The sequence below is a fragment of the Carassius gibelio genome, chromosome B7 (assembly GCF_023724105.1).
Source record: "Carassius gibelio isolate Cgi1373 ecotype wild population from Czech Republic chromosome B7, carGib1.2-hapl.c, whole genome shotgun sequence".
Taxonomy (NCBI): domain Eukaryota; kingdom Metazoa; phylum Chordata; class Actinopteri; order Cypriniformes; family Cyprinidae; genus Carassius; species Carassius gibelio.
The window spans coordinates 16,405,324-16,428,710 of NC_068402.1; the positions used below are offsets into that span (position 1 = coordinate 16,405,324).

The following is a 23,387-nucleotide window of genomic DNA, read 5'->3' on the forward strand; positions in this document are numbered from 1 at the left end:
TAATTCACTTAAAACACACACAAACACACACACACAGTGACAGAGGGACAGAGTGACATCAGATGTATGTTTTTTAATTTTCTGTCATCCATATAATGTTGTATAGTCATGAAACTATGCATATTTCCTCAGAATGACTTGTCTTCTATGTGTACATTTTTTTGAAGTGTTTAGAAGCTGCACTTTTTTTTACTGGTTCCTTTTTTACTATTATTTCAAAAATCACCACGACAAAACCATTCAAGCTATCCAAAATTCATTCACACCTGTTCTGTAAGATTAATTCTTTAAACAGTGGTAAAAGAGGATGTGGTGCTGAACCTTCAAGAGTCACTTAAAACGTATCTGTCCATAAAGCCTATTAAGAATTATTCTTAATATACAGTTCACAATACTTCAGCTTGTTATTCTAATTAAGTGAGGGTCATTTTATCAGTAAAATTCCTAAAATACATATTATTTTATTTGAAAGATTTCTATAAATTATTTAAATCATACTCGTTTCTCCAATAATTATTTAAAAGTAATCCTATAGCTCCCTCTGGTGGCCATTATAGGTACTAAGAATTGCAAGCTTGATTTATAAGTTATGATAGTTTTAATTTTATGCTGGCTCTTGAAAATGATAAAGCTATGAAACTTACTGTGCTTCCTTCAAATGAGGACTTCTACTTATATAAAAAATTATGAAGAGTTAGAATGAAAAATTTTAAAGATATAGTAAAATAACTATTGTATTTTTTATGTTACTTTAATAAATCTCTATGGCAACACCATTTAAGCTATCCTAAACCCATTCACAATTTAACATCTCAGTATATTGGCATCATGTTGAAAAAGGAGTATGGAGTAGTATGAGGAGGAGTATGAATTCATTTACAGGCTGATTTTATCATAAATCCACAATAAAATTTCTGAGTTCTGTATCAATCTGTGTTGTTGTTTGTTTATTTTTATCTTTTATTTTTCATAGGAAGATAACTGACCCTTTACTCTCCTTTTTAATAAATGTGCTTATAAACCAAGGACAAGCTATTTATAGCTGTATTTATAAACTGCTTACTACTGACTATTAATATTGGGACAAGGCTTTATAAAGCATGAACTGACTATTTACTAATGAGTGCAGTTATTATAAAGTGTTATCAATGAATTTGCTAATGTTAACAAATTAGACATTATTTTACAGTGTTATCAAATCCTTAAATGACTCATAAGCATTTGTGAAAGTTCTGCTTGCATTACAGCTTAGTATAGATCTGTGAGCTGAACAGATTTAATGTTACATCTATGAGATTATGTAAATTCAAATAAATATAATGTCACAGGATGTCATAGGTCAGTATCAAATGAGTTTGAAATTATTATTTGCAGCACAAATAAGTTTTTTTTTAGGATTTTTAAAAATCCCTAAAACTGTCAGAAAAAGGTTAAGGCCTAAGCTATTTCTATGTGAGTGGCTAAATTTATTTTTGTTTTTATAATTGTAATACACAAACTATGAAATTATACAAAATGTATAAAAAGGTAAATAAATAAATACGCACACATTAAAAAAGCAGCCAAGTCGAATGAGTTTCCTTTTTTATATAGATTAAAATTGAAGACAGAAGCAAGTGGTAAATGTGGTCACTTTAATATTCAAATCCAGTAGATCCAGTTTATGTTCACGTGGCTGTTTTCGTTTATATTCGCCAAGCTATTATGTATTTTGAAATAATCTTGTCCGTGATGTGTTCGTTCGTACGACGAAAGACAGAAACCTGCAGCTCGAGAGATATGTTATTCTGCCAGTCGCGCTTTCAAATAGTCTTGCACACTTAAACGGGTCACAAACACCTGCATTTAGCTCTTGTAGTGTTACAATGGGTTTATTGTGTGCATTTGTGGTAATATTTTATTTAAAAAAGCTCTTAAACAAGAATAAATTCGTTTGTTTTGAGCTGGACACTGTACGCGCTGATCGGAGGCGGTGATTTCAGTTAGGCAGCCACAAATATTTCATTTTCACACAAACAGTTCAAAAACATCTGAATTTAGCTCTTGGTGTGTTCTAATTGGTTGATTGTGTGATATCGCTGTAATAATTTATTTTTAAAAGCTTTAAAACAGGAATAAATTCGTTTTCTCTGAGCTCTTTACTCCAGACGCTCGTGGTCACAGCGGTGATTCATCTCTCCTATTTCTCACGTATCTCTGGCCAGAAATAATTTATCCATGAGCCCTGAACCGGTAATAATCAGATATGTTGGTTAAGCTTGTCAGTGTGAATTAAATCTAAGTATTTATTTGTATTTTTAACCGATTTAAAAGTGAAAGTAAAAGTTCGGGAATTGAACCTGTAGGGGCGCAATTTCTCTCAGACAATTGAAGTCTGAAGCACATACACTCAAACAGAGGGACAGAGTGAGATGAGATGTCTGACAGTTTTTTAATTTTCTGTTATCCATACAGTGTTGTAAAGTCGTGAAACTATGCATATTTCCTCAGAATGACTTTTTCATCTGTATGAAAAAATTATTTGACGTGTTTGGAAGCTGCAATTTAAAAATACAATAATGATTCCCTTTGTAAGGTCATTTAAAAAAATCACCACGGCAAAACCATTCAAGCTATCCAAAATCCATTCACAATTTAAGTTCCTATCAGAAATACTGATGTGTGTTCAGAGTTTTGTGAAATTCTAAGTATGTTATTTGCCTCAAAATCACCTGAGAAGTATTCCAGTTTGACATGTTGCCACGCCAACAATTTTTTAGATATCAATATCCCCCTTGCAGATTTATATCGGCTGTGTTTTAACATTATTCTGATGAAGTTTGAAGCAAATCGAGTAATAATAAGATGCTGAATTCAAATCATTTTGAAAATGACACACTTCCTTCTGCCAGTTGGTGGCGCTATAACTTTGACTCCTAATAGTCACATATATGCGATCGACATCATACAACGAATAATCTGATGAAGTTTGATTAAAATCAGGAAATGTATGTGGACGGTATTAGACACTTCCTGTTTCTCATTTCTCGCCATAATTTCAACGCCTCGCCACGAGCAAACCGTTCGAGATATCAAAAATCCCCTGGCAATTTTTCATCCCCAGTGTCTTGAGATCATGTTGACCGAGTTTGGCGGCAATCGAGAAAAAAACCTATGACAAGTATTTCAAATTCCAGAGCATGCGCTTTTTACATAACTCTAAATAGCTGACTTCCTGTTGGGTGGAGCCTATGACATGCAATATGAAAGTTGTTCGGCACGATGAGATCTATATGTGTACTGAGTTTCATATGAATATGTGCAAGTATGTGTGAGCTATACATCAACATTTCTGACTGTGTTCCAGGGGGCGCCGTAGAGCCCCTGTGCCACGCCCGGGTCCCAGCCTCTGCAGGCTCCTAAAGGCCACAGATTCCAAAGTGTGCGCAAATTTTCAAGAGTTTTTGAGTATGTTAAGGACCCCAAAAGCCCCCACAACTTTGACGAAAAATTTGAATACTAAACCCTAAATAGCCAACTTCCTGTTGGGCGGAGCCTATGATATGCAATACAAAAGTTGTTTGGATTGATGAGATTTATATGTGTACCGAGTTTCATACGTCTACGAGCAAGAATGTATGATATATGGCCCTCCATATTCCAGGGGGCGCTGTAGAGCCCCTGTGCCACGCCCGTGTATCAGTCTCTGCCCGGCCCTAATGGCCGCAGGTTCCAATCTGTGTGCCAATTTTCCAGACTTTTTAAGCACGTTAAGGGCCCCAAAAGCCCCCGAGACGTTGGAAAAAAAAAATAATAATAAATATAGCTGCAAGCAGCGATGGCGGGCTCAAGCCACCAATGCCATCGCCACCCCGGTGGCATCAGGTAAACTGTGCCCAGCGGGCACATGCATTCACAATATCCCTCTGGCAGTGAGGTTTTAAAGGATATGGCAGTTAAAGGGTTAATCCGAATCATCAAGACTTTAAAATCACATTCACAGAACAATATATATAACTTTAGTGACACTTTACAATAATATTTCATTTCTAAACATTATGTTAACATGAACAATATTTATATAGCATTCATTCATGTCAGTTAATATTCCAAACTTAAACATTAAAACATTGTTTTATTGTGATTTTTTTCCAAGCACATTTTACCAATTCCAAACCATATCAATCTTAATAACTACCATTATTTTTTATTTAATCATTTATGAGTGCTATACAATAGTCCAGGAAAGCTGGAAGAGAAAAACTCCTTATTTTCATGTATGCAGAATTATTGGGCATGTTTTCTTTTACAGATGAAATGCGCTAAAAAAAGAGTTTTAACTCTGTAAAGCCTGTGAGAAATATCAAACACAAATGCAATACAGAAATTGATAAGTTTTGGCCATTGTACAAAAAATGCTGACTGGGTCATGAGGTCAGAAAAGAAGAAGAAAAAAACAGGTCAAGAAGAACTGACAAAAATAATTGCAAAATAATTAGGAATTAATGTGAAGATTAATTTTTAGTCAATTCTGCAAGACAGACTTTCAGGAAAGGAGGTGGAATAAAAAAGAGCTCCTAAATCTTAATCCCGGATTCTGGAAGATATATTCCTCAAACCATTGGACAAGAGAAGGTGGTGCTGGTCCTTCACGAGTCACTCTAATCTGTTCATAAAGCCTATATATATAAAGTCTTAATATATAGTATTTCACAATACTTCATGGTATTCTAATTAAATAATTTTTTTGAATCTTAGATCTCTCAGAACCTGACACAGAGTAATTCTGGAGACTCCAGGAAAGTGGCAGTTCTGTAAAATGTTGGCGCTGGAGACTAAATGCTCCCTGATAGTTTCACACCTAATTCACTTACATACACACACACACATTACCCACAGTGACAGAGGGACAGAGTTACATCAGATGTTTGATAGTTTTTTAATTTTCTATCATCCATATAGTGTTGTATAGTCATGAAACTATGCATATTTCCTCAGAATGACTTGTCTTCTATGTGTACATTTTTTTGAAGTGTTTAGAAGCTGCACTTTAAAAAAATAAAAAGACATTTACTGGTTACTTTTTTACTGTTATTTCAATAAATCACCACGACAAAACCATTCAAGCTATCCAAAATTCATTCGCACCTGTTCTGTAAGATAAATTCTTTAAACAGTGGTAAAAGAGGATGTGGGGCTGAACCTTCAAGAGTCACTCAAAACTTATCTGTCCATAAAGCCTATAAAGAATTATTTCTTAATATACAGTTCACAATACTTCAGCTTGTTATTCTAATTAAGTGAGGGTCATTTTATCAGTAAATACATAAAATTCATATTATTTTTCTTTGAAAGATTTCTATAAATGATTTAAATTATACTCGTTTCTACAATAATTATTTAAAAGTAATCCTATAGCTCCATCTGGTGGCCATTATTGGTACTAAGAATTGCAAGCTTGATTTATAAGTTATGATAGTTTTAATTTTATGCTGGCTCTTGAAAATGATAAAGCTATGAAACATACTGTGCTTCCTTCAAATGATGACTTCTACATATATAAAAAATTATGAAGAGTTGAAATGAAAAATTTTAAAGATATCGTAAAATAACTATTGTATTTTTTTATGTTACTTTAATAAATCGCTATGGCCACACCATTTAAGGTATCCTAAACCGTATATTAGCATCATGTTGAAAAAGTTTGGTGTGAACTACTTATGTCTTCTCGGAGGAGTATGAATTCATTTTTACATGCTGATTTTATCATAAATCCACAATAAAATTTCTGAGTTCTGTATCAATCTGTGTTGTTGTTTGTTTATTTTTATTTTTTTTTTATTTTTCATAGGAAGATAACTGAAAAGATTACTCTCCTTTTTAATAAATGTGCTTATAAACCAAGAACAAGCTATTTATAGCTGTATTAATAAACTGCTTACTACTGACTATTAATATTGGGACAAGGCTTTATAAAGCATAAACTGACTATTTACTAATGAGTGCAGTTATTATAAAGTGTTACCAATGCATTTACTAATGTTAACAAATTAGACATTATTTTACAGTGTTATTAAATCCTTTAATGACTTATAAGCATTTGTGAAAGAAGCTTAGTCTTGATCTGTGAACTGAACAGTTTTACTGTTACATCCATGAGATTTTAAAAATGTAGATACATGTCATGTCCCAGGATGGAATAGGTCAGTATCAAATTAGTTGAAATTATTATTTGCAGCACAAATAAGTATTTTTAGAATTTTGTTTTTAATTCCTGAAACTGTCAGAAAAGGATAAGGCCTAAGAGATTTCTTAAGCTGTAATGAAAACAGCAATGTTAGCAACAGCAACAAAAAATAACAATTTAAAATACATTTTTTTTCTGGTGATTAAAGAGATGATTAAGTCTCTCTCTCTCTCTCTCATTGTGTCTGCCACTCAGCTCATGCCCATCCCCCACTCACACACACACACTCACACACACACATGCACTCAGTCAGCACACATACATTGCTCAAACAGAGGGACAGAGTGAGTTGAGATGTCTGACAGTTTTTTTTTTTTCTTTTAATCATACAGTGTTGTAAGGTCATGAAACTATGCATATGTCCTCAGAATGATTTGATCTCTGTATGAATTTTTTTTAAGTGTTTGGAAGCTGCAATTTAAAAATACAAGACAATTAATGATTCCCTTTTTACTGTCATTTCAAAAAATCACCACGACAAAACGGTTCAAGCTAACCAAAATCCGTTCGCAATTTAAGTTCCTCAATGTTTTTTCAACATGTAGACAAATTTTGGTGAGTATAGTGAACATTTCCTCTGAGGAGAATGCATTAAATCAGAGCTCAATTTAAATATTCAAATCAAAATAGCCGACTTCCTGTTGGTCGTAGCTGATGACTGTGAATTAGAAAGTTGTCCGTCTTGATAAGAACAATTTATGTACCAAGTTTGGTGTCTGTAGCTAAAACTAAACCCCCCACTTTTGACAAAAGGTGGCGCTATAGAGTGCCTCCTTCACGCCCTTTTAAAAGCTTTTCCCATTGTCTAGCTATCACTAATACTGATATGTGTTTTTAGTTTCATGTAAATCTGAGGTTGGTGTCTGCCTCAAACTCATCATAACAGAACATTCAAGTTTGACACGTTGCCATGGCAACGCCATATCAGATATCAATATCCCAACAACAGATTTACATCGGCCGTGTTTTGTCATTATTCTGATGAAGTTTTAAGTAAATCGAGTAAAAATAAGATGCTGAATTCAAAACATTTTGAAAATGACTCACTTCCTGCTGCCAGTTGGTGGCGCTATAACGTTGACTCTTAATAGTCACATATATACGATCGGTATCATACAACGAACAAATCAATGAAGTTTGATAAACTTCAGGAAATGTATGTGGATGTTATTAGACATTTCCTGTTTCTCATTTCTCGCCATAATTTCCACGCCTCGCTACGGGCAAACCGTTCAAGATATCAAAAATCCCCTCGCAATTTTTCGTCCCCAATGTCTTGAGATCATGTTCACCGAGTTTCGTGGCGAACGGGTTGAAAACCTCAGAGGAGTATTTCAAATTCCAGAGCATGCTTTTTTTAAACAGCCCTGAATAGCTGACTTCCTGTTGGGCGGAGCCTATGACATAAAGTGTGAAAGTTGTTCGGCTCAATGAGATCTATAAGTGTACCGAGTTTCATATAAATACATGCAAGTATGTGTGAGCTATGGTTCAAGATATCTGAAGGTGTTCCAGGGGGCGCTGTAGAGTCCCTGTGCCACGCCCGGGTCCCAGCCTCTGCGGCGTCCTGATGGCCGCAGATTCCAATGTGTGTGCCAATTTTCAAGAGTTTTTGAGCATGTTAAGGCCCCTAAAAACCCCCGGAAGGTTAAATAAAAAATAAAAAAAATAATAAGAATAATCCTTAGAAGAACAATAGGGCTCTTCGCCCCTTCGGGCTTGAGCCCTAATAATAATAATAATAAAAAATAATCCTAAGGAAAACAATAGGCCTCTCGCCCTTTGGGCTTGAGCCCTAAAAAGCTTCACTTGACCAGCAGATGGCGCCATAACGCACAATTTAACAGCGTCCTCATAAAACAGCCCTTTCACTAACATGCGAGGTTTATCAAGACAAGCAAACATAGCCTATAAAACATGTCCTATTGAATGATTTATTGCTTCTGTACTTGTCTTGAGTGACACCACGAATGCGCGCGGCTGAGCGCATATCAGTCGCTGTATTCCCAGCGTGTGACTCACTGATGACGTCCCTGCTTCGCTCTTTAATTTGACTACAGCCCAGTTTCAGTTCAGTGTTGACAGCGGCGCGTGGCGAGCTAGTGGCTTTCTTATTTTAGATGACATTTTGCAACAAAACGGAAAACTGCGGTGGAAAGCGAGTTTAACTTTTAGACTTTGTGACCACGAATGAGCCATGGCTACAATAACGTGTCGAGTGCAATACCTGGAGGACTCGGACCCGTTCGTGTGCACAAATTTCCCCGTGCCCCGCAGACCTCTGCAGTATGAGCTCAACGAGCATTTGCTGTTGACCGAACAGATCGCCGGGATTCACAAGCTGCTGGAAGCACCTTTGAAGGTCAGTGATTTACTTCATGATGAAGGTGTACTGTGCTTACCTTCACCGAATACCTGCTAATAAGTGTCCGCATGTTTATGGTGTTATATCTATCTATCTATCTATCTATCTATCGAAAATGTAGAAATGTTACGTTTAACTTTTTCGAAATGGGGGAAATCGGCTAGATATGTCCTGGGAATTTTAAATTAGTCAATTATTTTGTAATATAAGTTTATTTATCTAACAGTTCACACAAATGCTACAGAAAACATGATATTTGTGCCTGTGTGACACCACAGTGTGTTTTATTCTTTTAATATATCGCCCGTGTAATGCAATGTTTGAAGGAAGTAAATGGTCAAATTCAAGCGCACATGGCCTCATTGAAGGATATGTGAATGTCTAGAAGTTGGGTAACAACTTGCCTAACTGAAGATACCGGAGCTTCAACTTTTTAATAATTGTGAACAAAAGATTGATAGGCCCATATAGTCTATGCTGCACACATTAAAACACTAGAAATGTGTTTCCAAGTGTTTTTATTTGTTCACAGAAAAAAGGTACAAAAAGCTGTCACTTGGACCGTACCTTTATAAAAGCCTTAGTATTTGCACTTTTAAGTACTAAAATGTGTACTAATGTGCACTCTTTAGGGATAAGGTACAAAGGTAGACCTTTTGTAAAGGTACCATTGACTGCTTTTGTACTTTTTCTGTCAGTGTGCTTCTGTTTAGCTATATGATAAAATAAGTAGAGGTGCTCCGATCACGATCGGCCCGATCGTTAATGCGCATCTCGTCAGTAAAGCCGGTTCTCTAATCAGCGGTTAATTCCATCAGGTGCCTGATTTCACATAGAGCAGCTGTTACTACACAGAGCCGTTGTTAACTGAGAAGATGCGCCAAAAAACGCTGAAAATGAAGTGGATTTGCGCATCTTCTCTATTAACAACGGTTCTGTGTAGTAACAGCTGCTCTATGTGAAATCACGCACCTGATGGAATTAACCCTGATTAGATAACCGGCTTTACTGACGAGATGCGCATAACGATCGGCCGATCGTGATCGGAGCACCCCTAAAAATAAGCATGCATGTAATTGTGTGTGATCCTTGAGTGCATGGAGGGAGGGAATGTAACTCTTTGAGAGGGTTGTCAAGAATTGCCTACAGCTGGAGAGCGAGTTGATGCTTGAGGAAAGGATGGGATCTGTAAACAGAGAAGCTCAGCTCCTCAATCAAACCATTGTTACGACACCATTTCAGATGGGACTCTATCAAACACCACCATTTAACAACAATGACCTCTCTTTGTTGTGCACTAGTAGACGGCTAATGATGGCTGTTTTGTTTTGTATGAGTGTATGTTCATATACTATAATGTGAGTGTGTCTCAAGGGTTATGCATCTGAGATTGGATTTTTACTGTAGTTGTGATGTAGTTTGTGTCATGCCAGTCATGTCTAAATGTGTGGAAAGATGACTTGTCTTTCAGTTGCACATTCAAAAAGCATGAAGAGTCTAATATGAAACCATAATCTGTTTATGTGCTGTGTCAAGTAACAGTGCTAGGCAGTGATGATCTTCTGTCTCTCTCAGTTAGAGGAGTGTACACTGCAACTGGCTTCTAATGGAAACTACCTGGATCTGGATTCATCCCTTGCTGAACAGAGAGATGATCTGGAGCAGCTCTATGATGACGTGGAGTAAGAATATCTTCATATTTTGACATCCTATCTTCTCTCTCTTTCCATTACACTGTCTTTTAGTTTAAGTTTTCCCAGAGATGGAAACTTGCATCCGAGACTCAAAAGATAAGACTTTTAAGCAACTGACTTGCCTTAAACTACGAAATACACTTTCAGACTTTCAGTCTTTCAGTCTACAAGGGGGAAAAAAAAGTTCTCAGAGCATTGTGAGATTGTTTAGATAAAAGGGAGTCTGTCATGCACTCTCGGTCATGAAAACAAAACTGCATTTTTTAACAGAATGGCATTTAAAAAAAGAAAACAAAAATCAAATTTCATTCAATTATTATTATTTTTTAATTTAACGAAGTTCCTCCCTTGCTGGCTTGAATGAATAAACTGTCAATTAAAAGTAGTATTAAAGATTAAATGAATTCATGAAAAACCCTGTCTACATTGTGTTAGGGTGGAATTCATTAATAATCAGGGAAATCCTTCAAAATAACTAATTAAAAATATCTTTATTGTTATTAGTGTAAATCAGGTGTCAAATCTTAGTCTTGGTTTGGCATTGAAAGACTTTGACTTGGTTTAGTCTAAGGTCGGGGACTTTTGAACATGTCAGCCCCCAGCTAACCCTTCTTTTAAATTTTTATAACAAATAGAAAAAACAGCATAAATTGCATTCTTGGGTCAGACTGAGTTCTTATTCATTCAAGAACCAAATTTGGGAGAATAGTTCATACGGTGAATGTTACTTACTCTCTCTCTCACACACACACAGATATTCTTAGTGAGGCCAGAGGGAAGGAGTGGACAACATTAGTCACAGATGCTGGGAACGTGGCTTTATAATGATAGAGCGTTTAAAAGAGAAAGTGGATAAGAAACTTGCAACACAACACACTGAATCTGGATTTTGGGATGTGCAAGAATGTAAAGTTTCGACCTCTTGGGATATTGTTTTGGATGCATTTAACTGCACTCTGCAGCATTAGCTTTTTAAATACAAAGGGTGTTTCAGCACTGCCCTCTGTAATGCTATATTTAGTTGTTTTTCTATTACATGGTGGTGTCATCAGACTATAATTATGACTCAAGTGTTTTAATGCTCCTCCAGTAGAACACTTGTATGATGGTTTTGTAGATCTGATACAAAAGCTTCTTTGAGATAATAAATAAGTTCTTAAATTACTATTTGTGTTGATTGCTATAACGTGGATCACCGAATAAAGAAGTTCAAAACTTCTGTGGGATGCTTGTTAAAAAAAAAAGAAGAAAAGAACAGGTTTCAGCCAACACACTCTTGTGACATTCATAATGGTTTTAAACTTTGGTAAATTGGTGGCTAATTTGTAAGAATTCATACAATATAATTTGTACATTTCCACATTGTCTGCTTATGCCCAACCAATGGTAAAGTTTAGGGACAGGGTTGTTAAGGGTGTCCTTTATTTATTTATTTATTTGTTTGTTGTATATTTTTAAACCAACCTCATTTCAGACTTGCACATTATTTAAGCCGTACATTGTCAAAGGAGGTCTGTCTGACAAAAAAAAAAAAAAAAAAAAAAAATCAAAACATGTCCTGTATGTTTTTAGGTCTTAATCCTGGCACATCCATCCATTTGTTCCTTTTGTCAGATGGAACAGAATTTAAACAATGCTGCAGAAACTGTTGTAGTCAGGAAATGCACTGGTAACTCTATTCTCTCTATGTTTGTGTTTAGTCTTTGACACTATATTGAATTCCCCAATTTGAGTCATTTTTGTAAACTAATGTCAACAATGGCTAGGGTTGCAAAGGGGTGGAACATTTCCAGTTAATTTCTGAAAATTCCCAAAAATCCTGGAAAGTTTCCAACATTTCTGGAATACTTCTGAAATTTGCTGGAAATTTTCTACCTTTTTGCAATCCTAACAATGACTTTTGTTCAGTCTTCTTGGATCATAACTGTGAATAAGTATTTGACATTTTATTTAGAAAAAGCTTTACTCGGGTAAAGGCACAATCATGCTCAAAAAAAAGAAAGAAAAAAAACATGCAATAAAACGAGCAGCAGTTTTGGGGGTGTACCTTGATGCTTATGATGATAGGGTGGTACACCGTACAGCTTGGAGAAAATTGGATTAATAACAAATTAATGTTTAAGAATATACATTTTCTATATAAAAACAGGCTAATTAATAAGGATCTATGACTTTGGACATTATTTTTTCCTTTCTTCTGTAGTACAAATTTAAATGCACTTATTTTTCAGCTGATTGATTTATTATTCATTTATACAGTTGAAAACTTGCCAAACTTTTAAGTAGAAGGCCTTTGACCCCTGTTCAGCATTACCCAATTATGACTGTATCAGTTTCACTAAATTATTTACTAGTGTTGCTTAGTAAGGAACAGTTGTTGGTCCCACCAAAAGACATGAGTGATTTGACACAGGCAGAGCCAGCGTTTCATTGAGTGTGCTGACCACAGCTTAGACTGACAGTCTCAGAATTCAATGAATAGAGCTAAAACCCTGAACCGCAGATCTAGAACTCTGAGTCCGCTCAAACTGAGGGATTGCATAACTTTGGATCTGTAATGCTACTTATACTCAGGCTGTTTTTTTCCTGTTTTGTTCAGCCATGCTCTGGAGAACCACCTTAGAACCCAGTAGAGTGCTGTATTTGTGTAAAATGAATGTAAAATGAATACATGTTCAGTCCGTTTGTTTGTTTGTTTAATTACAGGTTAAAAACTTGGGGACTATACGATTCCTTTTAAGACTATTTTTTCCTTTTAAATAAATTAGCAAGGAGGTTTAATTAATCAAAAGTGACAGTCATTTATACTGTTACTAAAGGTTTATATTTTAACTTTGTTTGCCAAAGAACCCTAAAAAAAAAGTTTTGCCATTTCCACAAAAATATTAAGCAGCTCAACTGTTTTTAATATTGATTAAATGTTTGAAGACTGAAAATTTGGCTGATGAAAAAGCAAATAAATGTTTAAACCATACATATTTGTAAGCCAGCAAAATGTAGCTACAGCTGGCGCTCCTTCAGGTTCGCTGAGATTGGCAAGAGGAAACACTTCATTTGAAACAGCAGCACTTGCAAAATAAAAGACAATATTGGGGTGTGTGTAAGAATGTCTGTGTCTTTGTGACTGGGTGTATGAACCACACAGAACATCGTGAAGAAAACATAAGCCATGGATAGGTCAATTTTTAGCCACAAACACTCTTGATGCATAGTTTCCATGCATGTTTACTCTCTCTTTCCATACCTTAATCCCTACCAACCCATATTCTCTCTTTCTGACTCTGTCTCCAGTCTGCCTTCAGTGTAGTGTGTCTCTAATAATGACAAATTTACAGTGTTCTGTAAATTTATTTTTCTCCATCGGTCTCATTATTAACATAGAATTCAAGTGAACCGTATTCACCTAGAATAATGAGAAGCACAAACTGTTTCGGAATGATGTTACTGGTTTTGATGTGTGAGATCTTAATTCTCAAATTTTCTTCTTTCTACAGAAAAGGCAAAAAGCCCATCTTGATTCTTCGTACACAGCTCTCAGTACGGGTTCATTCCATCCTAGGTAAGAGCGTTCTGTATACACTGTACTACTCTATGATGAGCATATGACTGATATGCATGCTTATTTCATAAGCATTTGTATCTGTATTGCTGAGGAGGCAAGTATGTCATTCCTGGCTTTCCATTCTGGCTGTTGGTTTAGTTCTTCTTGAAGGCAGAAAAGGACCACGTTCTCCAAAAAAGCTGAAATGGTATTATCCCTGTATAGTTTTTTTCCCCCTCAGTTGAGAACTTTCCAACGATATCTTCATATTCCTCAGTGACAACTTCAGGTTCAGCTGGCCTCTCATCGTAACATGGATCTGTGAAAGGAATGAACATAAGTGTCCCCCACTTAAAGGTGCACTAAGCAATAAAGAATAAAAACGCTGTTGACCACAGTGTCGGACCAAGTCCCAAAACGCACTTGAAGCCAATCAGCACTAAGGGAGCGTGTCTTATAATGATGGAGAATTGATATATATACAGTATTGTTCAAAATAATAGCAGTACAATGTGACTAACCAGAATAATCAAGGTTTTTAGTATATTTTTTATTGCTACGTGGCAAACAAGTTACCAGTAGGTTCAGTAGATTGTCAGAAAACAAACAAGACCCAGCATTCATGATATGCACGCTCTTAAGGCTGTGCAATTGGGCAATTAGTTGAAAGGGGTGTGTTCAAAAAAATAGCAGTGTCTACCTTTGACTGTACAAACTCAAAACTATTTTGTACAAACATTTTTTTTTTTCTGGGATTTAGCAATCCTGTGAATCACTAAACTAATATTTAGTTGTATGACCACAGTTTTTTAAAACTGCTTGACATCTGTGTGGCATGGAGTCAACCAACTTGTGGCACCTCTCAGCTGTTATTCCACTCCATGATTCTTTAACAACATTCCACAATTCATTCACATTTCTTGGTTTTGCTTCAGAAACAGCATTTTTGATATCACCCCACAAGTTCTCAATTGGATTAAGGTCTGGAGATTGGGCTGGCCACTCCATAACATTAATTTTGTTGGTTTGGAACCAAGACTTTGCCCGTTTACTAGTGTGTTTTGGGTCATTGTCTTGTTGAAACAACCATTTCAAGGGCATGTCCTCTTCAGCATAGGGCAACATGACCTCTTCAAGTATTTTAACATATGCAAACTGATCCATGATCCCTGGTATGCGATAAATAGGCCCAACACCATAGTAGGAGAAACATGCCCATATCATGATGCTTGCACCTCCATGCTTCACTGTCTTCACTGTGTACTGTGGCTTGAATTCAGAGTTTGGGGGTCGTCTCACAAACTGCCTGTGGCCCTTGGACCCAAAAAGAACAATTTTACTCTCATCAGTCCACAAAATGTTCCTCCATTTCTCTTTAGGCCAGTTGATGTGTTCTTTGGCAAATTGTAACCTCTTCTGCACATGCCTTTTTTTTTAACAGAGGGACTTTGCGGGGGATTCTTGAAAATAGATTAGCTTCACACAGACGTCTTCTAATTGTCACAGTACTTACAGGTAACTCCAGACTGTCTTTGATCATCCTGGAGGTGATCATTGGCTGAGCCTTTGCCATTCTGGTTATTCTTCTATCCATTTTGATGGTTGTCTTCCGTTTTCTTCCACGTCTCTCTGGTTTTGCTCTCCATTTTAAGGCATTGGAGATCATTTTAGCTGAACAGCCTATCATTTTTTGCACCTCTTTATAGGTTTTCCCCTCTCTAATCAACTTTTTAATCAAAGTACGCTGTTCTTCTGAACAATGTCTTGAACGACCCATTTTCCTCAGCTTTCAAATGCATGTTCAACAAGTGTTGGCTTCATCCTTAAATAGGGGTCACCTGATTCACACCTAATTCTTCACAAAATTGATGACCTCAGTGATTGAATGCCACACTGCTATTTTTTTGAACACACCCCTTTCAACTAATTCAACTAATTGCCCAATTGCACAGCCTTAAGAGCGTGCATATCATGAATGCTGGGTCTCATTTGTTTTTCTGAGAATCTACTGAACCTGCTGGTAACTTGTTTGCCACGTAGCAATAAAAAAAATACGAAAAACCTTGATTATTCTGGTAAGTCACATTGTACTGCTATTATTTTGAACAATACTGTATATATATATATATATATATAAGAAACAAACCATTAAAAAGATCGTTTCTGTGATTGTCGTTGCCATGGTTGTTTACGTATGCGTGGGTTGGAGATTTCAAAATAGGGGCAAAGTCCTGTTAGGCTTTGGGCGTGTTAGTTTTGGTTCTATAAAATATCGACATCTTTGGCAAAAATCACTTGGTGCACCTTTTAGTTCAAGTACAATTGGTTCTAGTCATGGACTGAACCGCTTCGTTTTTATATTGTACTGATCTCTGAAGTCCACTTATGTTATCAACATAACATAATTTCAAAGTAATAGGCTATTTTCTGTTCTGTTTTAACGCCCTCATCAGAACTGTGTCAGTGTTGTGGATTGTTAACTCTGCAGTAAATGCCCACTGCTGTGATTGGCTAATAGTTGTGTATTTTTGATAGCCTACAGCCTTCAGTGATTGCAGTTAAAAATACATAAATACTTGTTGCGTATAAAACGATCTGTTTAACAGACAAAGCAATAGTGACACACTTGTGTTGTGACATTACTGTTGGATCAAATATAGTCAGCACAGCATCGTTTTCTAGTGTCAGTCTTTTTGAAAATCCCGTGTCCAATTGTGCCTTGTTTGTAAATAAATCCATGCTAGATTTACTGATGCAGTCAGTCTTCATTGAAAAAGTTAATTCGCTCTTTTCTAACATTGGGAACCGAATGCCACAACTTGGCACTGCACAGTATCTTGTTGTCTTCAGAGCTTGTCTTTATTGTTTGGTTTCTGTGAACAGTCCAGATATTCTTCACTCTCCATCATTTAGTTTTTGGTTAAGTTAGACATGATAAAACATGTCATCTCTACTCTCTTTAATGACTGAGCCAAAGTAGCTTGACTAGATTCTGCTAACAATAAGAAATAAGTCCATGGTCCAATTTTGGCACCAGATGTGTCCAAAACTTCTTTCCAGTCCTGTTAAATGCATAAACCCCAGATTACAATCTAATTTCTGATGTGCAGGGTGTAGAAACAAAGTTACCTCTGTGAGGGCTTCCTCTACACATATTTAGAAAGTGCAGAATGAATGGCACTCCATCAATGTGACCAAACCAGAAACACTCCATTTATAATCAACATTTCCATCTGCACTGCAAGTTTCAGGTATACACAAATTCATGTGGTGGTATAAACATTTCATTGTTCACTTACTTTATATTTATTTTATTTAAATTGTTGTTGTTGATTTGTGACTTTTAAATGTTGCCAGGGCCCAGTCACGCCCTGTGATTAGCTGTTATTTTAATTTGTATTGTGTGACATAGTGAACAGATGAGAAGATGGAAACAAGGCCTTTGGAAAACTTGTGATAACATCTGTTTATGCACTATGAATGAACATCTCTCTCCCCTCCATACTGTCTGGGAATGCATGTCTTGTCTTGGATTATATTATGCTGATGTATTTTTCTATTGAAGTGAAATGTTTGAATGGAAGTTTTTGTGTGTGTGTGTGTGTGTGTATTTGAGTGAGGCAAAGATAACAACATACCTCAAGACAGGACAGACTGGTCCAGCGCTGGGGTTTCTGGGTCACTGTGATGCACCACACAGATGGTGCACTGGATCTTTGGTTGGATCAGTTTGAATTGAAGAATATGCAATCAACCCCCACAGAGGTCTTGTAGTGTCTGGCATACTTTTACTTTATTAATTAAGGCATACTAGTATGCTCACGCTTTCACTCATTTGTTACAAGTGGCCAGGCTCCTTTCCAGTGCTTACTGTGATTGCATGGTCACATGACTTTGGCTCTTGAACATGTGCCACTCTATTGATGCTGTCAGTGCCAGCTGGCCCAGCCAATCAGATTCAAGTAAAAAGTGTCTGATTTTACTGAGATCCAGCATTTTAATAAAGCCATTGATATAAGTCATGGCTGTTTATTTATTTTCTGTTGGAACTGGAAAAGGCTTGTCATTTAGCTAATATCCATGTCTAGTCATGTCATGTCTTTGTCTTCAAAATAATACTTTAATTTTTTTTATCATAACTGTGCATATGAATAGGTCTATAGGGTTTACGACGTGCTCCTCCTCCAGTGACGTCATAGCTTGCTTTTCCTGCTTTTTTATCAATATCTAATGTACACATTGTTCAAATGAGTGCTTCTGTAAACTTTAAAGTTAAAAAAATCAGTTCATTGAAAAACCTTTCCTTTGATAATCACAGCCTCTATCAGTTTTGGACTGTCGGCCTCTATCTTCCTTCTAAAGAAGTGTTCCTGTAGCTCAACTGGTAGAGCGTTGCGTTAGCAAACAAGCTAGCGCAAGGTTGGGGGTTCGATTTCCCCAGGAACACATGATCGGTAAAAAGCCTGAATGCACTGTAAGTCGCTTTGGATAAAAGCGTCTGCTAAATGCATTAATTTAATTTAAAGAGGAATTTAAATGGCAAAAGTTTTAATGTCAGTTTTAAAACATTTGCTAATGTTTTTACGTTTCTACTGAATAAATGGATTAAAATGGCAGTTTGCACAGGTTCACAGTGTACACAAAACAATGTAATTCATCATATCCAGTCAAGGGATTTGTCTTTCCTCGAGTCCTCAGCTTGCAGGTTCATGCAACATTCATTCTTGCTGCAACTAGATAAATTATGCAATATCGTATTATTGTGTCCTGCACATCCAGTTTTGTCTTGTAACTTGGAATGGAATGGGTTAAGTTTTTTGAACTGATGAATATTTTCCCACAATACTTTATATTTATTGTATCTTCTATTTTCTTTAAAAAAAAAATCTGGATTTTCTGGAAACCCTGGGTGTTTATGTAAATGAATGAAAATGAATAAACATCAGTGCATCTGCATTGAAATAGTAATTTAAAAAAAGCATGCATCGGATGCAGGTTGTATTGCAATGCATCGTTTCTAATATATCTGCATTGGCAAAAATCAGTTTATTTCTAAAGTATTATTAGTAGATGTGCTATACTTTTATTAAAGCGTGACAAATTGGTACCAGTTTTTTTTTTTACATGTAGATTGATTTCATTTCCTCTCTATACGGTTTCTCAAGCACGTTCTCTCACCACTGCTGCTACGTGAATGACGTATCACAACACTACAGAGATCAGAATGAGATATACATGTATGTGTAGTATTGAATCAACACAACATTGGTAATTGAATGGATTTGGATGTCTATGCAAATTAAAAGCAACAATTAGCTGTCAATTTCCACGTGCTGAACTTTCAATTGAAACCGTGTCAGTTGAATTGGCCAACAGGAAATGCCATGCTGCAGATAGGTCATCCCTAAGGCCTCGGGCTTCTGTTTCCTCTCGTTTATGTGAGGATGGAGAGCAGCACATACTGTTCAGACTTGACCAAAGCCACCCATACACCTGTCAATAGCATCAACACCTCTACAGACCCCTCTCCCTCACATAGACGAGTGAATGTGAACCACAAACACTTTATGTAAGTGGCATTTCAAACCTTGAAGTGTACAACATAGTGCCAAAACAGGACAGCTGAGTTTATTTTTATATTTAATGCCACCCTGAAGATGGTTAACCTTCTTAAATCCCTCTATAATATCTTCTTTCATCTAGAGCTTAAATATTTAGCCCTCTCCCTTTTACAGAAGCAGCAAAGTGACTTCTGGATTTAACTAAGCTTTTGTTGACTGATCTGCTTCAAATCCCTGTCTCTCCATACTGCAGGGTTCCCACAGTAATGGCAAACCTTGGGAATCTTTAAATACACCTTTAAATATATGAATCTACATGTTTATTGTCCTTATGGGATAGTGAACCTCAAAAATGGTCTATGACTTGCCTTTTTTTTTTTTTTTTTAACCCTTACAATGAAAAATCATTGGCTACACAAATCGTGTTTTGACCCGTATGAAAAAAAAAAGTTATAACCTCTTTTATTTTCAGCAGTAGAAAATAGGTTATACAGGTTTGGAACTGCATGGGGGTGGATAAATGATTTTCAGTGTTTGGGTGAACAATTATTGTTCTAGGGAAATGAATGTCAAAAGGTGTGGGAACCATGATATTAAAGGCAAACTGTTTAAACCGTTTGCAAGCCTGTCTCTGATTCCTTTATGTCAGCTACTCGTGTTCAGACTTGTTGGCTCTCTGTCCATAGTGTGATGAAATGCTCTGAAAGACGAGGTTGTAATCTGGGGCTATAATATCCTTTCCCAGTACTACTGACATCTAATCAAATACCATTCTATTGAACTTCACTGTTGCAGCTCAAATTTATTTATTCAATGCTAATGTATGTATAGTCACAATTGGATATTTTTTTGTTTGAATTGAATTGAGAATTCTTCTTAGACTCTTTGAATTTTCCACTATCCATTGCTCTAATATGGTTTTCTGAGCATGGCTGCCAATGTTTGGTCCATAGGGACGAGGACCCAGACATATTGGAGTCTATTTATAAAGAGGGTTTGTGTAGTGGCACAATGATATATGCCAGTAAGTACTCCTGTTCCACATTCAGTTTTTTTATTTTATTCCCCCTTCAAGCTAATCAAGGGCCGATGTGCCAATACATGCACTGTGGGTTACCCAAGTTTGCAAAACCCTGAAACATTTTTTCGTTCTCTTTCTTCTTTCCCTCTGTGCCCAAGTCATTTATGAGCATTACAGCCTGATCTCTCTCTGCCACATCTTTTCATGCCTTGTGTTCCTCGTCCACCTGACAGAGTCTATCTAAAGCGTCATGTTCACCACAGAAGCGTTTCACATCTCTCTGGGGGGGGGACTCATACCCTTGGTGACTCATTTGGACTAATTTACCTAAAGATAATCTCCCATAATACTCAGCTGCTGGTGTCATACTCTATTGCAAAAAATATGTGCTGAGGTCAAGTCTGAATCGGGCTTTGGCTGTGGATGTCATTACCCCAGGAAATGCTGCATCTATGTCTATCAAAGTTTACATGCATTTTCCAACTACACAGACCACACATGTAGCACTAATAATAGTGTTAATAACAATGCTGAGCATTGAACTGTCTTCATCAGGAAGTTTAATTTGTTTTTTTTTGTTTTTTTTCAGTCAAACCCTTCTGACCTAAAATATAAATTTGAAGTACATCCGGAGATTTAAATGTATAATTTAAGAACATATTTTGGGATTTTCACAGTTCTCTGGTTTTGGTTAATGTTCACATGACGTGCAGGTTAACACATCAAAAGGGTTTAATTGTTTGTTTGGGTTTTTAAATTGTGTGGGGAAGCATGTGCCCAAATGGTTAAAACATCAGTTAGTCCATTTATTGCCCCCCCCCCCCCCCACACACACATTTAGAATAATTTTTCATTTATTTGTATTATGACTGCGTAAGATAGTGTCTACACCTCTGCTTGTCCTGGAACAATCTAGGTCTGCAGAAAGGCAGTGGATGAGTATCATTCGCAAGTCTAATGTCCTGGAGGTACAAAAATAAAGGCAAATTATGTTTAGTCCATTTGCATGCTAGCAAAACATCAAGGTAATGGGTTAGAAACCAAGGGAAAGTCCAAAAGTCACTTTGGATAGAATGTCTGCCGAATGCAGAAATTGTGCATGTAAAATATTTTGTTTGCATTTTAGAAATAAAGCCTACAAACATGGAACCTTCAAACAAATTATGTAAAACTGAAAATCAATCATTTGGAAAGGTTCTCAAGACATTGCAAAGTGTTTACAGCTTATCTTTAATCAATATAAAACCCCCCTTGCTTTGTGTAAGATGCCAGGCACACTTGGCTGTTGTTACTAGTTAAGTAATGGGGTCAATCCTTATCACCAAATTAATGTTATGGCAACAGTGACCAGAATTATTTCATGCTGTGGTGCTCTTGGATCAACATTAGCAGCTGCCCTTTGACCATATAAGTTCTGTAGATAGGATTTTTGAAAATAATCACAAATTTGAAATTGATTTTATACATACAACATTTAAGTAAACTAGTAGTTAATATTAAGAGACTTACATTTTAGACACCATATTGCCTATTTTTTGCTCTATTTCTCCAACAAAAATGTTTCCAAACAAAGCCACAGCACTGTTTTGCATCTCTGAAAAACATGTTTCGCTCCTGAATGAATCAACAGTTTGTATGATTTGGTACAAAAACAACTTTTTTTTTTGTAATTTCAAATATAAGTATTCAACGTTTTAGATTAAAATATAAAAACATTATTTATACATTTTTTAACTGCAGGTTAAAGCATTCATGCTAACATCTAAATTAGTGCTGGGCGGTATAGCATTTCATACCGAAAACACGTGTATATATTTTCATTACCATGTTATTTTTTAATAAACTGCCATACCGTTGTATTTAATTACTCAACGTTCGAAACGAACGTTATGCTGCGCCGCAGCCGCGTATCACTGTTTCAGACAAACCCTTTACAATGTTGAACTTCTAAGCAGCGACTGCGAAGCGTGGTGAGGGTAAACACAGCAGTGCTCTGGTGTTACGTTATAACGCCAGTTTCAACCTTACTTCGTCTGCAGTATTTTTTTCTATGCACCCATGTTAACGGATTCCAGCGTTTATACTGCACTAAGTTGTGGTCCATCAGTGCATTCAAGGAGCGGTGCATCTGCAGCAGTGCAGCGACGTTTACGTACTAAGTCTATTTTTGCTGTTCTGCAGGCGCTGGGTTAAAGTGAAAGAACATTGTTCGCGGGAAAAATGAACATGGATTGACACGGAAATGCAGTCATTTCACAATAAATTCATACTAATTAAGGCGGTTTCACACGCAAAACATGGTTTTTTTGCTAGGTTTAAAACAAGAAAACGTGCACTTTTAGATAAACAAGGAAAACAATATATATATTCACATTTATGGAGGCAGAAAAACAAAGTTCATTAAGACCTGTGGGATTGCTTGTGATAAAGATTTAAATGCAAAAGGCACGAGTCTGTCTGTGGTGTTAATTTTAAATATTTTAACAAGAAAAGCAGGCTAATTATTGTTTAAATGTTTTATATCTATCTATCTATCTATCTATCTATCTATCTATCTATCTATCTATATCTTTATTTATTTATTTATTTTTTACATATGAAATCCGAACAAGGAACAAATGTTGAGTTTGTAGATCAAACAGCCGCGGATCAGTAGTGGACTGCAAACGCGTCCTGTGTGAAAGCACGAGTACGTGCTGTGGACTGCATATGCACTGCAGACGGAGAATGTGTGAAACAGGTGTTAAAGGGAAGATGGATGCTGCAGAACTAGGAGAACATGATACAGAAGAACTTGTGCCAAAAAGAGGAGCCTGATCGGTTCCCGATAACGCTCACTCTTCGCGTGCTAAGAAGACCTCGAAAGATATATCTTACCAAAGTTATTTATGTTCATAAGTTTGTTCCCCAAAGTGTCCCTTAAGAAGTTTCTTAGCACGCTGCCTCTTATGTCCGTTAAAAGAGTGCTGTCTCAAGTAA

General features: G+C 36.4%; 1 protein-coding gene across 13 annotated transcripts in view; it reads left to right on the forward strand.

Moving 5' to 3' along the window:
* Positions 1–8,089: 8,089 nt before the first annotated feature.
* Positions 8,090–23,387, forward strand: part of LOC127961804 (FH1/FH2 domain-containing protein 1) — a 50,553-nt gene continuing 35,255 nt past the window's right edge. For 8 of the 13 annotated variants that reach the window (XM_052561065.1, XM_052561068.1, XM_052561066.1 and 5 more), the window contains exons 1-3: positions 8,090–8,588; positions 10,167–10,273; positions 13,780–13,844. In XM_052561065.1, the coding sequence (XP_052417025.1) occupies positions 8,424–8,588; positions 10,167–10,273; positions 13,780–13,844 (337 nt within the window). In that variant the 5' untranslated portion in view covers positions 8,090–8,423. The remainder of the gene's footprint in view (positions 8,589–10,166; positions 10,274–13,779; positions 13,845–23,387) is intronic. The other 5 variants (XM_052561071.1, XM_052561074.1, XM_052561075.1 and 2 more) reach the window with 1 other exon arrangement.